The 16,992-nt window shown below is 55.0% G+C and overlaps 1 protein-coding gene across 3 annotated transcripts in view; it reads left to right on the top strand.

Annotated features, from left to right (window-relative positions):
• Positions 1–16,992, top strand: part of SHROOM3 (shroom family member 3) — a 122,963-nt gene that overhangs the window by 97,501 nt on the left and 8,470 nt on the right. For all 3 annotated transcript variants that reach the window (XM_029073885.1, XM_029073886.2, XM_029073888.2), the window contains 5 exons: positions 2,734–2,865; positions 7,888–11,023; positions 12,445–12,521; positions 13,021–13,818; positions 15,107–15,589. In XM_029073885.1, coding sequence (XP_028929718.1) covers positions 2,734–2,865; positions 7,888–11,023; positions 12,445–12,521; positions 13,021–13,818; positions 15,107–15,589 — 4,626 coding nt within the window. The remainder of the gene's footprint in view (positions 1–2,733; positions 2,866–7,887; positions 11,024–12,444; positions 12,522–13,020; positions 13,819–15,106; positions 15,590–16,992) is intronic.

Here is a 16,992-nt window from a genome sequence, read left to right as displayed (position 1 = left end):
GGGTGAGATCATCTGGAGGCTGAGGGAGTGACATCATTTGTCCCTTGGGGAAGCCAGTTTCATCAGCCCCACCATCCTATGGGACTGGATTTCCTTCTTTTGTGGCCCAGAGAACAACAAAGGCTCTCTCTGTGTGACGCCTACGGGCAAGGGAGTTTGGTCAACTCGAACAGACCAGTCCACACCAGGCTGCTTTCTCCTCCCAGGGATCAGACACCACAAAACCTGAAAGTTTGTTGTGTTCTCCAAAGGTACACAGGCTGACTTTCACCTCAGAAAAACCTCAGGCTGCTGGCTTTTCCCTTTCTTGGGTAGCATGCACCCCAGAGAATGAGAATTCTTTGCCAGACGTTTTTCCTTATCACTATTATTATTATTGGTATTATTATCATTAATAATAATGGTGGGAAATAATATTGATAATGACATTTGTGGCTGTCTCCAATCCCTTCTCCTCACTTCAGCTGTTAGAACATGAGCCCCGCAAGGGGCAGGGGCAGTGTCTGTTTTTTTAATGGTATTTGTTAAGTGCTTACTGTGTGCCAGGCACTGTTCTAAGCACTGGAGTAGATACAAGATAATTTGGTTAGACACAGTCCATGTCCCGCAGGGGATTTGCAGTCTTAATCTCCATTTTACAGATGAGGTAACTGAGGCACAGAGAAGTTAAGTGACTTGCCCAAGGTCATAAAGCAGACAAGTAGATGGGCCAGGACTAGAACCCAGTTCCTTCTGACTCCAAGGCCCCTGCTTTAACCACTAGGTTATGCTGCTTTTCCTGTTCTACTGCTTTTTATGCTGCTCCTCTTCTTCTCTAATTCCCCCCTGTGTATTCTCTCCCAGTGCTCAGTACAGTGCTCTGCACACAGCCCTAAATAAATATTATTACCACTCCTACTATTTGTTAAGTGCTTCCTAGGTACCTAGCTCTGTGTTCGATACAGACCGATCAGACCATTCATTCATTCAATAGTATTTATTGACCGCTTACTAGGTGCAGAGCACTGTAACTAAGAGCTTGGAATGGACAAATCGGTAACAGATAGAGACGGTCCCTGCCCTTTGATGGGGGCACAGTCTAATCGGGGGGAGACAGACAGACAGACAAGAACAATAGCAGTAAAAGAACAATAGCAGTAAAAGAACAATAGCAATAATAGACCAGATACAAACCCCTGTCCCACTTGGGACTCTCATTCTAAGTGCGGCAAGGAAGAACAGGTGTCATCCCCGTTTTGCAGATGAGGAAACTGAGGTCAAGAAAGGTTACACAGCAGGCAAGTGGCAGAGCCAGTATTAGACTCCAGGTCTCCTAATCCCCAGGTCTGTGCTATTTCCACTGAGCCATGCTGCTTCTCTTCTTTCTTTCTTTCTTTCTTTCTTTCTTTCTTTCTTTCTTTCTTTCTTTCTTTCTTTCTTTCTTTCTTTCTTTCTTTCTTTCTTTCTTTCTTTCTTTCTTTCTTTCTTTCTTTCTTTCTTTCTTTCTCCCTTTCTCCAGTGGACTCACTGCTCCACCCGCTGAACCCTACTGCCAACTCACCCCAGCACCTGAATTCCTACTCTCCTCACTATTCAAAGCCTTATTGAAGACACATCTCCTCCAAGAGGCCTTCCCTGACTAAGTCCTCTTTTCCTTTACTTCCACTCCCTTCTACATCGCCCTGACTTGCTCCCTTTGTTCATCTCCCTCACAGCACCACAGCACTTATGTGCATATCTGTCATTTTTTTATTTATTTTAACATCTAGATTGTAAGCTTGTGTGAGCAGGGAACGTGTCTGTGCCTCACCTGTAAAATGGCAGTTAAGACTGTGAGTCCCATGTGGAACAGGGACTGTGTCTGACATGTTCACCCTGTATCTGCTCTAGGGCTTGGAACAGTGCTTGGCACATAGCGAGCACTTAACAAATACACAATTATTATAATTACTAATATTATTGTAATTGTTATTGTTACTACTGTTGTTATTATTAACCCAGTAAGGGCAGCCAGCACTCAACCACCAACTGCCTGTTATCCAAGAAGATCAACAGGGATGACCCATAGATGGCCAGTGGAATGCTTTCATACTGGACAGTCCTATTTTCAGCTGACCTGCCCCCTCTATTTTTTCTGTCTGATTTATTATTATTATTATTAGTCATTTTTGGCTCCAAGCCTCCCTCTGCCGCACTCCTGCCTATGAGTTTCATAACTCAGGCGGTCTGCCAGACTTCATACCAGCCTTGAAGAGAACAGAGGGGCTCTGAAGCAAATTGGGGATCCAGAGGCTCCCAAAGCTATACTCTAGTAGTGTGCAAAATCAGTGTAGCTTCCCCAGATGGCAGCTACGATGTCATCGTATTACACTGCGTCTCCTTGCCTGAGATACTGGAGGGTGGCCACTGGAAACCTTGGTCATGCCTAGTGAACTTCCATGGCATGAAGGAGCTCCAAGCCCTTCCTGGCTCCAGAAGAAGGGAAGAGTGTGTGAGTCTCATCTTTTGTAAATGAAGAAACTGAGTCACTGCATCCAGGAAACAGAACTAAGAGAGTGATGAGAAAGAGTCATGGGAGCCACAAGCTCTGTAGAGGTTTTCCAATATCTGGGCACCTGTTGGCTGGTTGTTGGGTGGTGAATAAAAATGTCCAGTGCCCTCCACCGCCGCCATCCCCTTCTGTGGCCTGGGGGGACCTGGGGACTGTGTCCATGAATGGATCCAACACTGGGGGCTCCTCTTCTGTGTCTCCAGGCGAGCTGAACCTGGGAGCCGTCCACACTCCTGGCATTCCACCAAATGTGGAGAGAACCCCTCGGATGCCAGCATGATGCAAGTATCGCAAGGCATGATGGGCCCGCCCTGGCACCAACCCTACCATTCCAGGTAAGCAGCAGCGCAGAGAGCCCCAGCAGGGTTCCGTTTCTGCCAAGGGCCAAGTTCCCAGAAGAGAACATTTTCTTCCTTCTTTTGCCGAAGGCCTTCTCGTACCAACCCACCCCGCCCCCGGATGCTCACTCCCAGGGCCAGGAACCTGCTCGGACCCAGGCTTTGAAGTCAGCCAGCCAGCGATGGGCGTGGGCAGGCTAAAATCAATATAACCACTTGCTGCCACTTTAGGCCTCCGTGAGGGTCAGAAGTCTGTTTCTCAGGGACTTCATTTTAAAGGCTTTCACAGAGTCACAACCAGAAATCTCCACCTAGTCAGAGCTGGTTTGCTGAGGGGATGAACACTGAGATGTTGGCTTGACTGGGGCTTTCTTCTATTTGAAAAGGAAACTACTGTCAATCCATCAGTGATATTTACTGAGCACTTAATAACAATAATAATAGTATTTGTTAAGCACTTCCTATGTGCCAAGCACTGTTCTACTTAGTGTGTTCAGAACTCTGACGCAGGTGCTCTGACTCCTAGGCCTGTACTCTTTCCACTGGGCCAAGCTGCTTCCTGCCCGCTTCTCTCCTGCTTTCCCCCATCGGGAGCGTGGTCTCTTGGGAAAACCCAGGGCTTCCAAAGCCTTTCTCCTCTAGCCTCTGCTCCCAGACAAGTGGGGAAAGTGAGGCAGAGCAGGTTAAGTTACTTCCCCACAGATGGTAACCAGTCCTCACCGAGATAGCAGAAGTCCTGGGGGATGCTGGCAGGGTACTGCTGGGAGGTAGCACTTCTTCCCTCAGGGAAACAAGTACTTTGAGATCTTTGGCCAAAACCTTCTGGGCCTGGGCTGGTTCAATTCAAGGTGGATTGTTTCCGGGAGAGAGAGGGAGCAGACCAGATCCTTTCTCTACAGGAGAGGGAGGGAGGTCGGAGGTCGGTGAGGGACAAAGCCAGAGTTGGCTGCCTGGCTCTCTGACAACATTTCTGCCAGTACTTGGTCTCCTTCCCAGCCAAACTTGCCGTCACCCACATTCTTGGTCACTTTGTCCCAGAACAGAGTAACCCAAACTCCCTTATCCCCATATTGTTTGGGGAGAGCAGCTGACACAGGGTGGCTGAAGTCTCTTACTTTTGGAGAAAGGCATAAGAGTAAGCAGACAAAGACAATAGCCCCAGGCACCCAACAGTGGGATCTCAGGGGGTGAGGGCCGGCCAGCTCTAACACCCTGACTGAAGGAGAGAAGAGAAAGCCCAAATCCAACCCTCCTGCCACCATCTTGCCCCCTGGTCCAATTTGGGCTGAAGACAGTTCTGTGCCAGTGGTGGCCACAGTGGCACGGACAGTCGGGGCAGCTGTTCAGGCAGGTGACTTTTCCCAGCTGGCCCTACAGCAACAAGTGCACAAAAACACAGCGTCCCACTCCACATGTTGTTATGTATGTTGTGTACATCACCGCCCATTCCTTACAGCTCCCTCGCTTCCAATCAATTGATCCGTATCAAACAAAAACTGCTCACAGCTGGCTTTAAAGCACTCCATCGCCTTGCCTCCTCCTACCTCACCTCGCCTTTCTGCTTCTACAACCCAGCCTGCACATATCGTTCCTCTGGTGCTAGCCTTTTCACTGTGCCTCGTTTTCACCTCTCCCGCCGTCAACCCCTGGCCAATATCCTGCCCCTGGCCTGGAGTGCCCTCCCTCCTCAAATCTGCCACACAGTGACTCTCCCCACCTTCAAAGCCTTATTGAAGGCCTTCCCGGTCTAAGCCCCACTTTTCCTCATCGCCCACTCCCTTCTGTGTCACCCTGACTTGCTCCCTTTGCTCTTCCCCCACCTCACAGCCCCACAGCAGATATATATATATATCTGCAATTTTATTTATTTGTTTTGATGTCAGTCTATCTGTACTGATGTCTGTCTTCCCCCCTCTAGACTGTGAGCTCACTGTGGGCAGGAATCGTCACTCTTTATTGGTGTATGATACTTTCCCAAGCACTTAATACTCTGCACGCAGTAAGCACTTAATAAATACGATTGAATGAATGAATCAATCGATCAATCAGTGGAATTTATTGAACGCTAACAATGTGCAGAGAACTGTATTAAGCACTTGGGAGGATACAGTACAACAGAATTAGCAGACACATTCCCTGTCCAAAACAAGCTGCCCGCCCTCCCCTCCCTGCCTCCAACCTCTCCCCACTCTGCTGTTCGGATCATTTTTCTGAAAATATTGTTCGGCATACGTCTCCCCATTCCTCAAAAAGCCAAAGGTGGCTCAGCGAGGGCTAGAATAACAGGGACGGTCTTGACAAGGCTTCTCTCTGTCCATCTTGCCAAAGCTCGTGAGCAGAGTCTGTGGCACCAGGCTGCAAATGGAGGGAAGGGTATTAGCCATGGAAGCACCAGCCATAAAAGAACAATGTGGCCTTGTGGATAGAGCACCAGCCTGGGATCAGAGAACCTAGGTTTTAATCTTGGCTCCTCCACATCTCTGTCGTATGACTTTGGGCAAATCACTAACTTCTCTGTGCTTCACTTTCCTCATCTGTAAAATGGGGTGGCACTACCTATTCTCTCTCCCCATCAGACTGTGAGCCCCTTTTGTGACACGGACTAGTCTGACCTGATTATGTAACTGTACCCCAGTGTTTAGAAGCAACATGATGTAGTGGAAAGAGCCTGGGCTTCGGAGTCAGAGGTCATGGGTTCGACTCCCGGCTTTGCCACTTGTCAGCTGTGTGACTGTGGGCAAGTCACTTAACTTCTCGGTGCCTCAGTTACCTCCTCTGTAAAATGGGGATAAACTGTGAGCCTCACGTGGGACAACCTGATTACCCTGTATCTCCCCCAGCGCTTAGAACAGTGCTCTGCACCTAGTAAGCGCTTAACAAATACCAACATTATTATTATCATTAGTGGCTAGAGCACGGGCCTGGGAATCAGCAGGTCATGAATTCTAATCCCGGCTCTGCCTCTTGTATGCTGCGTGACCTTGGGCAAGTCACTTCATTTCTCTGTGCCTCAGTTACGTCATCTGTAAAATGAGGATTGAGACTGTGAGTCCCACGTGGGGCAGGGACTTTGATCAACCTGACTTGCTTATATCCACCCCAGCACTTAGAACATTGCTTGGCACATAGTAAGCGCTTAACAGATATCATCATTAGTATTATTATTGTTGGTACATTGTTTTGCAAATAGGAAGCACTTCACAAATACGACATTCCTATTATCTCTCTCTCTCACATGCATACACACAAAACACACACCACCACCTGCCCCTCAGCTTCCCTCCCAGTTTTCCATAGCTGTGTTTCTGAGAGGCACCAGTGGCATCTAGTGGTCGATCATCCCCCTGAAGTCACAGCAGCTCTTTCCAGCAGATCTAGAAACTACAACTGAGCAATGAGAGATGATCCATTCCTCACGAAATTTCCTGGAGGAGAAAGACCAAAGGAGGAACCAAAATGGAAAAGAATTGTGCCTAGGCCTGGGGATTTCCCCAGAGGGTCCTACTTCCCACAAGTAGGTCCCTCCCCTGGTTTCAGTGACCCAGGCTTCACCGGTCCCCTGCTGACCCACTGCGGCTAGCCAGCCAGCCTGACTCTAGCCAGACACCCTGGGGGCAACAGGACTAGCACCCGGGGGACCACTAATACCAATCTGCTCACAGTACTTCCATCTCGTCTATCTCACCGCCAAACCCTCACTCACATCCTGTCTCTGGCCTGGAACTCCCTCCCCCTTCATACCTAACAGACGATCACTCTCCCCACCTTTGGAGCCTTGATTACTCCCTCATTTCTCCCACTCTTCCTTCTGCATCACCTTTGCGCTTGGATTTATACCCTTTATTCACCTCCCGCCCCAGTCCCGCAACGTTCTGTAGTTTATTTTAATGTCTGTCTCCCCTTCTAGACTGTAAGCTCCTCGAGAAGAGGGACCGTGTCTACCAAGTATGTCTTGTGTTGCTCTGCACACAGTAAGCACTCGATATGTACAATTGATTGATTTACTGCTTGATCCCGTTCCCTACTTCAAGAGCCAGAGAGGTAGAGGTCCTGGATGCTGAATCCCAAAGGCCAGAAGGCAGATGACACAGGTCTCACTGTAGATGGGGTGTCCCTCCCACTGCCCCCTACCACAGGAGGCCAGCATTAGAGTTGCTATCTTTGAGGAGGTGGAGTACCTGAGGGAATTTTATTGATCCAGTCGCAATCAATCAATCGAGGCGTATTTATTGCGCGCATCCACTGATTGGGAAGCATTGTACTGAGCACTGCGGGGAGTATCACAACAGTAATGATGAGTAGACTGTAAGCCTGTTCTGGGCAGGGAAGGTATCTACCAACTCAGTTATACAGAGCTTAGAACAGTGTTTGGCACTTAGTAAGCGTTTAACAAATACCATAATTCTTATTTTTACTCTCCCAAACGCTTGGTACAGTGCTCTGCACATAATAAGCATCCACTAAGTACCATAGATGATGATGACGATGATGACATGCCAAACACTGTAGCAGATTCAGGATAATCAAATAGGACATAGTCCCTGCCCCTCACAGGGCTCACAATTTAAGAGGGAGGGAGAGTAGCTATTGAACCCTCCATTTTGCAGGTGAGGAAACTGAGATACAGTTTCCATCTCTATCTCCCTCTCCCCCATTCCCTGCCTTCCTCTCTCCCTCTAGCATATTTCTTGTTCCAGAGAGGGGCATGATTTATATCTGAGCACAAGCGGCCCACCCAGGGCACTGCCATTCTGGGTGGAGGGCAGGGGTAAATAGGAGAGTGGCATGTGGGTGAGAAAGAGGCGATTGCTCCAAGAGTCCCTGGGCTGACAAGGGCTGACAGGGGAGTGAACCCAGGACCAAGTTTAGCCTGATCTGTCCAGCCTCTGGTGAATGAAACATCTCCATCAAGAACCAATATTGCAGCTGGCGGTGAGCTCGCCACTCTCTAAGCCTCATACTCGAGCTCCCTGTCCCAGCACCACTCCCGTTCTTTCTCCACTTCTCTCTCTCCTCCAGCTCCTCCGCAAGTGACCTGTCCAGTCTGGACCATGGCTATCCAAGAACCAGTCCTGACCAGTACAGCTCACGGGGCAGTATGGAGAGCCTGGACCCCGGCGGCTATCCGCCCCGGCACCTCCTTTCACCTGCCAAGTCCACCAGCAGCATCGACCAGTTGGCCCACCTGCACAGCAAGAGGGACTCTGCCTACAGCTCCTTCTCTACCAGCTCCAGCGTCCTGGAGTACCCTCCACCCCCAGGTCTCCCCAGCTGGGAGGGGGCGGACTCTGGAATCTCCGCCTCCCCCCGGGCCAGTGGGTTGGCGGGGATGAGGCAGGCCGACATCCGGTACGTCAAGACGGTCTACGACCCTCGGCGTGGCGTTTCAGCGGAGTACGAGGTCGACTCTTCGGCCGTGCTCCTTCCCGGAGGCGAGTCCCGGGGGCCGGGGGAGAGAGGTCCGAGGGGGGGCGGGCCCCCAGCCCAGAACCAGCGCTGCCTCGGACCCCCCGAAGCCTTCCCCGACCAGCCATCGCCCACGATGGGGGCCCCCCAGCCGCCGGCTCGACGAGACAGCTACGCTGCCACACGGCACCATGAGAGGGCTGGCTCCCGGGCGGGCTTGGACCAGATCAGGCCCCGTCGGAGCCCCGGGCCCCCAGAGCAGCAGGGGCCCCTAGATCAGCAGCCGGACCCTGTGCCACAGAAGGGTCCGGAGAGCGGCCCCCCGGCGAGGACCGCTCCCGTCTACGCCCGGACCACCCGGCCCGGCCAGCCCCTGCTCCCCACCGGCGTCTATCCTGTGCCCGCCCCAGAGCCACATTTTGCCCAGGTGCCGCAGCCTCCCGCCAGCGGCACAGGCACCCTCTACCCGGCCCTGGCCAAGGAGAGCGGCCACGTTCCCGCTCCTAATGCGAACCACAAGATGGCCGCCTCAGGGCAGGACAGAGCCGGCCGGCAGTCCACCCTCTTGCCTCGGGGTCCCGATCAGCAGCCGGTGGTTCAGAAGAGGCCAGAGGCGGCCTCCGGGTTCGTCTCTTACCAGCCCCATTTCCTGGTGGGGCCAGAGGCAACCTCGTTGAGGAGAGAGGAGTCAGAAGCCACAGCCGAAGAGGTCGGAGGCACATTCACCCAGGGGAATGGGAGCCCGCCCCGTGTGTGGTTGGGCTCCCGCCGCTCTGTCCCCGAAGCTCCCCTGGCTCCGACCTGGGAGGGGAGAGAAGACCAGGGTCTGGAACCTTCGGGGGTTGAGTTCCCGGAGGGCCGGGAAGTCACCCTTCACTGGAGGCCAGAGAGAGATGGCCCGGCCCAGACCCCCCGGACTGGCTGCTTAAGGACCAGGTCAGCCATCCGATCCCTGCAAGATATCCCGGAGGGCACCAGAGGGGATGGAAGCCCGGAGCCCAGAGAGGGACTGCCAGTAAACTACCTGTCCGGTAGGCTGGTCACTGTGGTCAGCGACCAGAGAGAAGCTGAGGAGGAGGGCCAACGGCGGGATCACGCTGACCCCCAGCCTCGCTCAGACAGGTCCGGTTTTGGCCTGGGGCCCGAGTCCAAACCCGGTACCCCGGCTCTGACCTTCCTTCGCTCTGAGCGCAGACCTCAGGAACCCACATCTCCGCCCCTCCCCAAAACAGCCAGCCCGGGCCAGAGCCCCCTGATGTTGGGGGGCCCCTTGTCCCCCCAGGCCTGCTGCTCAGTGCTGGAGAAGGTCAGCCTTATCGAGCAGCGGGAGTCAGGAAGCCAAAGGTCCCCGAGTGTGGGCATCCTCCTCGGCCACACCTACAGGCCCAGCGGGCCAGAAACGGGGGGGCCGGGCCTGGCGGCACTCAACAGCCCCGTGAACTTAGGGGGCGATGCTGCGTTTCCGGGCTCCGGGGAGCCCTCAGCTCAGGCTGGGGAGGTGCGAGCCAACAGGAGCCCCAGGGCCCCCCCAGAATCGACACGCCAGACTCCTCTCCTCTCCCGGAGCCAGAGCACCTTCCAGCTGTCCAGGACATCCGAGAGGGAAGCCCAGCGGAGGGAGGACGGGCCGGACTCCCCGCCGCTGGACGGCACCTTCAACCGGGCCTACCGCAACAGCATCAAGAATGCACAGTCCCGTGTGCTGGGGGCTACCTCCTTCCGCCGCCGGGATCTGGACCTCAGCCTCAACGGCTCGGTCCCGGCCCGGAGCGGGCCCAGACAGAGGCCGACTTCGGCCCACGTAGGGCCAAGCTGCCCAGGGCCAGCCGTGGCGGCAGCAGCCTCCCCTCACAGGCCCCGGGAACGTCATAGCATCACCCCTGGGGACGGAAGCTCTCCCCGCGAGGGCCCGGGGCCTCCGGCCACCCGCATCGGCGCCCGCCGCCGGCTGACCGCCGAGCAAAAGAAGCGGTCGTACTCCGAGCCCGAGAAGATGAACGAGGTGGGGGTCGCGGAGGAGGACGACCCATCCCCGAGGAAGGGCCTGGCCTTCGGCTTCCCGGAGAACACCGTGGCCGACAGGCGCAGGATCTTCGAGAGGGAGGGGAAGGCCTGCTCCACCCTGAGCCTCTCGCGGCCCCAGCTCAAGCAGTTCCAACAGAGCGCCTTGGCCGACTACGTCCAGCGGAAGACCGCCTCGCGGCTCTCCTCCGCCTCCTCCGCCTCCTCCTGCTGCTTCTACAGGGAGCCCGGGGCCGGGGGGCTGCCGCGAGAGCGTTCCCAGAGCTTGGCCCCCCAGCCCGGCCTGGAAGCGGCCTGTTCCCGCGGGCTCTCGTCCGCCTCCAGCATGAATTCTCTGCAGGAGCGGAGCCCGGGCCCGCGGTGGGCATCCGAGGCCGGCCGGGTCTCCTCCACCCTGCCCCCCGGCCTTTCCGGGGCCCTGAGTTTGGGCGGCTCTCACCCCAAGGGAGACCTGCGTGACCGCAGCAGCTCACTGGCCAGCATCCAGGTCCCCGGGGACCAGCGCTGGGGGTCCCGACCCAGAGGGGAGCAGGGGTGGTGGACGGGCGGGGGGTCCCGCGGCTCTCAGTGGCGGGAGTGGGCCTGGGAGAAGGTCCCGCCCCCGCCCCCTTCCAGGAATGCCGGGAAATCCATGTCTGCCGAGGACCTTCTGGAACGCCCAGACAGCTACGCTACCCCTGTGCACGTGAGGTCCAGGTCTTCCCCCGTCACGGCCAAGAAGGGGCAGGTACGTCCTCAGTCTGGGGAGCGTTCTCTGAAGCGCGGTCTGTCTCCCCTGACTAGACCGTAAGCCCATCGATGGGCAGGGATTGTCTCCATCTGTTGCCGAATTGTACATTCCAAGCGCTTAGTACAGTGATGAGATGGGCCAAAGTGGGATCCCGTTAAGGATCCTGCCTGGAGCCGGGGGGGACAGGCCAAAGCCTCCCAGCGCTGGGGTTGGTGGAAGTAGCAACGGTGGCCTTTTTACTGCCGCTGATGCCGCCACCATTTGCCACTGCCACAGACCTGGCTTTTGGACCACCAGTAGGAGCTCCTGGTCTAGCCTTACGGTACTCGTTAAGAGCTTATTATATGCCAAGCACTGTTCTAAGCGCTGGGGTAAGGATAAGTTAATCCGGTTGGACACGGTCCCTGTCCCACATGGGGCTCACACTCTTAATCCCCATTTTACAGATGAGGTAACTGAGGCACAGAGAAGCTAAGTGATTTGCCCACAGCAGACACATGGTGGAGCTGGGATTAAAACCCAGGTCCTTTTGACTCCCAGGCCTGTTCTTATGGTGAATTTCCAGCCAGGCCGACACTCCTATTCACAGGCACTGGCCTGGCCGGTTGGCCTCGTTGCCACCGGCCATGGTCGGAGAGAGGGGATACTTCCCCAACCGTCTCTTCATCCCCAGCAACCCCCCCGCACCTCTTCCCTTTGTTTATTCCTCTTTCCCTTCACCCCCTCCCCAACCTATTTTCTTTTCTTCCCCCACACCTCTTCCTTGTCTTTATTCCTCTTTCCCTTCACCCCCTCCCCAACCTATTTTCTTTTCTTCCCCCACACCTCTTCCTTTTTTTAATTCCTCTTTCCCTTCACCCCCGCCCCAACCTATTTTCTTTTCTCCCCCTATGGCCCCGTCCCTTTCAGAGCCCACCCCGTTTGTCCCAGCCCATTTGTGTCAGTCTTCCGACACAAAACCCTGTATGGATCCCAGGTCACAAGTAGGCCTGGGCAGACAGGCTCACCCTGCCAGCAGAGAGGGTGTATGGGAGGACCATGGCTTCTCCTTCATTGGTTCCATGGCATAGGGGGTAGAGCATGGGCCTGGGAGTCAGAAGGTCATGGGATGCAATCCCAGCTCAGCCACTTGGCTGCTCTGTGACCTTGGGCAAGTCATTTCACTTCTCTAGGCCTCAGTTATTTCAACTGTAAAATGGGGATTGAGGCTATGAGCCCCACATGGGACTGTGTCCAACCCTAGTTGCTTCTATCGACCCCAGCACTTAGTACAGCCTGGCAATAAGTGCCTAACCAAAATTATTATGACGCATGTGTTCAGCAGGGCACAGTGGGGGAAGAGTCTACTATAGCACCTCTTCTGGGTAGCTGGGGCGGTATGAGATCCAATAAACAACTTTGAATTTTTCTCTGTTCAGGACTTACTGCTGGGGGAAAGCAGTGACTGTGGCTTTCTGGGACAGGAGCCTCCCGGCCTGGCCAAACCCGGAGCCAAGTACGTAGCCCTGCTCCCTCAGCCCTTCCTCCTAAGGATGCAGACAGTGAAACCCTTTCCTGCCGGCCCTGGGCGGGTGCCTCTACTTACCCGAGAAAGCCAACCAATGAACCGGAGGCAGTAGTGTCCATGGGGTCAAGGAAGAAAGGGCAGGACTCTCTGCCTGGTCTCCAGCTTGTCACCTCCGGTTCCGGGGCTACAGTCCCCATTCCCATGCTTGAGAAGCAGCGTGGCTCAGTGGCAAGAGCCCGGGTTTGGGATTCGGAGGATATGGGTTCTCATCCTGGCTCTACCACTTGACTGCTGCGTGACCTTGGGCGAGCCACTTAACTTCCCTGTGCTTCAGTCATCTTATCTGTAAAATGGGGATAAAGACTGTAAGCCCCACGTGCGACAACCCCATTACCTTGTATCTACCCCAGCGCTTAGAACAGCACTTGGCACACAGTAAGCGCTTAGCAAATGCTGTAATTATTATTATTATTGCGTCTCACTTTAGAGCACCCGGAAGTCCCAGGGAGACACCATCGCTGGTCCGCTACTCCAGCCCTCACCAAGCCAGCTTTGGCCTCCAAGGAGCGGGGACCCTCATCCGCCAACCAGCCACCTTCAAGCCAGCGGGGACGGAGGCCCAACCCCGAGACCCGAGACCCCTGCTTCCCCCACCGGCCACCTACTGTCCCCTACAGCCGGCCTCAGAGCTGCGAGCAGGGTGGGCAGAGTCGGCATGCCGGGCAGAGCTCGGGGGCAGGCAGCCTCCTTCTCCAGAAGCTCCCCCCATGCCCACCGGGGTCAGCCCCAGAGCCCCCGAAGCCGTGGCTGAAGAGTGCAAGCAGAGTTCGAAGGTCTCACCTCCCGAGAGACCCCCGCCCCCCCGGGTGAGATGGGCCAGCTCGCTCGGACCCGGATCCGTGGCCGAGACCCCGAAGGCCCCCGTGCCCTCCTGGGTGGGACAGGCCCAGGCCGGTAGCCCCAATTCTGACCCCAGCCACCGCCCATCTGAGAGGATCTCCCTTCGCATCTCTGAGTCGGCGCTTCGCTCCACCCCGCCGTCTCCGGAGGAAGGAGCCACCTCAGAAGACAACGATGATGACGTATTTGTCAGGGATGTGGGGTCCCCCCCAGCTCCGAGCCTCTCGTGGGATGCCCCGCCTCCTCCTCCTCCTCCTCCACCTCCCCCACCTGGGGGGCCGTGGGGCGAGGGCCTGGATGAGCTCCCCCTGCCTCCACCCCCAGTCCAGCTGCTGGAGGCCCTGGACGGCTGGGCCCAGGGACCCTCGGTGGGAGCCCCTGTCAGGTGAGACTCCCCTCTCCCACCCTCCCCGCAATCCTCCCTTAGTCCCAGTCCCAGAGACGGGACAGAGTTGGGTAACTGGCCCCACCGGGCTTAGCCAGAGTCCAACCCTCAGGGTCTCAGCCCGGCCCGAGGACAGAGAGGGCCAGGGGACCAATGCCGGACAGCTGGACACCCTCACATCTGCCCTGGAAGAGCGAGTGCCCCGAGGCAGTCTAGCAAGGGCCGATTTGGAGGTGACTTTGCAAACACTCAGAGGTACCCCCCCCATCATCAACTCGCCCATCAGCTCCTATCCCTTCCTGCCCCTGCCTATCACTTCATCCCCCTGCTCCCATTCCCCGATCCCCTATCCCTTCCTTTCCCTCCTGACCCAGTCTCCCTAAAAAGTTCAGAAAGGCAGCAGTAGGGCCCCAGATTTCACTCAGCCCCTCCAGACCACCCAACAGCACCTTGATTCCTGGGCAGCTGAGGGTGCCCAGCCCAGGAGGCCCCTTGCCCATCTGTCATTTAGGCTGTGGGTTTGCCAAGAGGCCATCCAGGGTTAACCAACTGCTTCCACCCTTAGAGGCCCTTGAACTCCAGCAACTGTGGGGCTGTTCACATCGCCAGTGCAGGGTGTTGGACTCAGAACTTGGGAAACGGACTGAAGTTAGAGGCTCGACTCCTGTCCCCAAGGGGCTTCCGGTCTCATGGATGTTTAGACCGTGAGCCTGTTGTTGGGCAGGGATTGTTTCTATCTGTTGCCGAATTGTACACTCCAAGTGCTTAGTACAGTACAGTGCACATAGTAAGCACTCAATAAATACCATCTAATGAATGGGTGACGCAAGGAACATAAGCGAATGGGTGAACCAGAGCAAGGTGGGGGTCACCCGCACTGCACCCTAGGACCCACCCACCCAGAAATGTTCAGTCAGAGAGGCTCCTCCTCCCCACCAGTCCTCCCATCATCCACCCCCCAACACACTTTCAGCCCCCAGCAAGACCCACCTTTCATGGGAAGTAGCATGGGCCCGGGAGTCAGGTCAAGCGTTCTAATCCTGGCTCCATCACTTGTCTGCTGTGTGGCCTTGGGCAAGTCACTTAACTTCTCAATGCCTCAGTTACCTCACTGTAAAATATGGATTAAGACTCTGAGCCCCATGCAGGACAGGGACTGTGTCCAAACCGATTTGCTTGTGACCCCCCCAGCATTTGTACGGTGCCTGGCACATAGTAAGTACTTAACAAATACCATAATTATTATCATTGTTGTTATTATTATTTCCCATTTCTGTGCCCTCCACAGCTCTAGCCGATCATCCGGGGCCACGGCTGAAGGCGACAGGCAGACACCGAATCTCATTTTCTGCAGGGGCAGCCAGACCCCGGCCCCAGCTTCAGGCCCCGAAACCTTCCTCCTGCCCTCTGGGGCCCAGAGGGTGAGCTCTACCCCGGTCCTGGTGTCCCGAGGCACTCAGCCTTGCCCAGAGCAGCTCCTTCCGGCCCCCGCCAAGGAGCCCGCAGACCTGATCCCAGAATCGAACCCGGGCCACCTTGACTCCGGGAAGACCCAGGAGGATGTCCGGGCAGAGGCGCTGGCCAAAGAGATCATCTGCTGGGACAAGTCTCTGGCCAACATCCTGGACCCAGACTCCAGGAGGAAGACGACCATGGATTTGATGGAAGGGATATTTCCTAAGAGCCCCAGCATACTGAGGGGCAGCAACCCCAACACCAAACGCAAAGAAGTGCAGCACGTCACCAGCCTTCCTGGGCCTGAGCGCCTCAGGTAAGTCTCCAAAGTTATTCACACGGGAGGGAAGGTGTCCTGTGCCCAGGGCCAGAGCCCAAGGTTTTGCCCTTAATCAATCAATCAATTGTATTTATTGAGCACTTACTGTGTACAGAGCACTGAACTAAGCACTGAACTTTACCAGTCTTGGCTATGGGAGGGAGAGTCAGGCAGAGGCATAGCCATTCCATTCCTAGCTTGGGCAGTGGGTAGCAAGTGGAAGGCAATCTGCTACAAGTCAAAATTCCCCTGTGACTGGCAGCAGCGGCACGGGAGAGAGGCCGGGGCGGAGACTCAGGTTTACTCTGTGGAAGAAGGCAATGGCAAACTACTTCCGTATTTTTACCAAGAAAACTCTATGGATACACAACCAAAAAGATTGCAGATGGAGGTGGGACGTTTTGGGAGAGATGTCCATGGAGTAGCCATGGGTCAGAGACGACTCGACGGTATAAGACAAGACGAGGGCTATGATGATGGGGAGAGAGCTGATCTGTTGGATCTGAAGGGGGAGGGAGGTCCATTTAGGAGGGTGGACGTGAGCAAGGGATAGCCAGAGGATTAAGCCAGAACAAGGGACAGTGATTAGGTTGATTTTAGAGGAGCAAAGTGTGCTGGCTGGGTTGTATTGACAAAAAGGCCCTCTCCCCATCTACACAGGAGTACTGAAATCATATCTCCTCCAGGAATCCTTACCCTGACTAAGCTTTCATATACTCCCGCCCCATAGAAGCAGTGTGGCCTACTGAAAAAAGCAACGGCCTTGACACAGGACCTGGGTTCTAATCCAGGCTCTCCCCTGTACCTGCTGTGTGACCTTGGGCAAGACACCCAACTCCTCTGTGCTTCAGTCCCTCATCCACAAAATGGAGATTCAATATCTGTCCTCCATCCTGCTTAGATTGGGAGCCCATTGTGGGATCTGATTTTCTTGTATCTGCCCCAGCACTCAGTACAGTCCTTGATACACTTAACTTTGTTAAGTGCTTAACAAACATTATTATTCCATCCCTCCCGGGTAACCTGTGAATTTGAATCTGTACCTCCTAGGCATTTACATAATAATAATAATAATAATAATAATGTTGGTATTTGTTAAGAGCTTACTATGTGCCGAGCACTGTTCTAAGCGCTGGGGTAGACATAGGGGAATCAGGTTGTCCCACGTGGGGCTCACAGTCTTAATCCCCATTTTACAGATGAGGGAACTGAGGCGCAGAGAAGTGAAGTGACTTGCCCACAGTCACACAGCCGACAAGTGGCAGAGCTGGGATTCAAACTCATGAGCCCTGACTCCAAAGCCCGTGCTCTTTCCACTGAGCCATGCTGCTTCTCCAAGCAGCGTGAGGTATTTACATACCTCACCTCAACATTTGGGTCCACATCATTATACTCTGTTG

Source organism: Ornithorhynchus anatinus, chromosome 10 (assembly GCF_004115215.2).
Source record: "Ornithorhynchus anatinus isolate Pmale09 chromosome 10, mOrnAna1.pri.v4, whole genome shotgun sequence".
Lineage (NCBI taxonomy): Eukaryota > Metazoa > Chordata > Mammalia > Monotremata > Ornithorhynchidae > Ornithorhynchus > Ornithorhynchus anatinus.
This window is presented reverse-complemented; position numbering and strand designations above follow the sequence as displayed.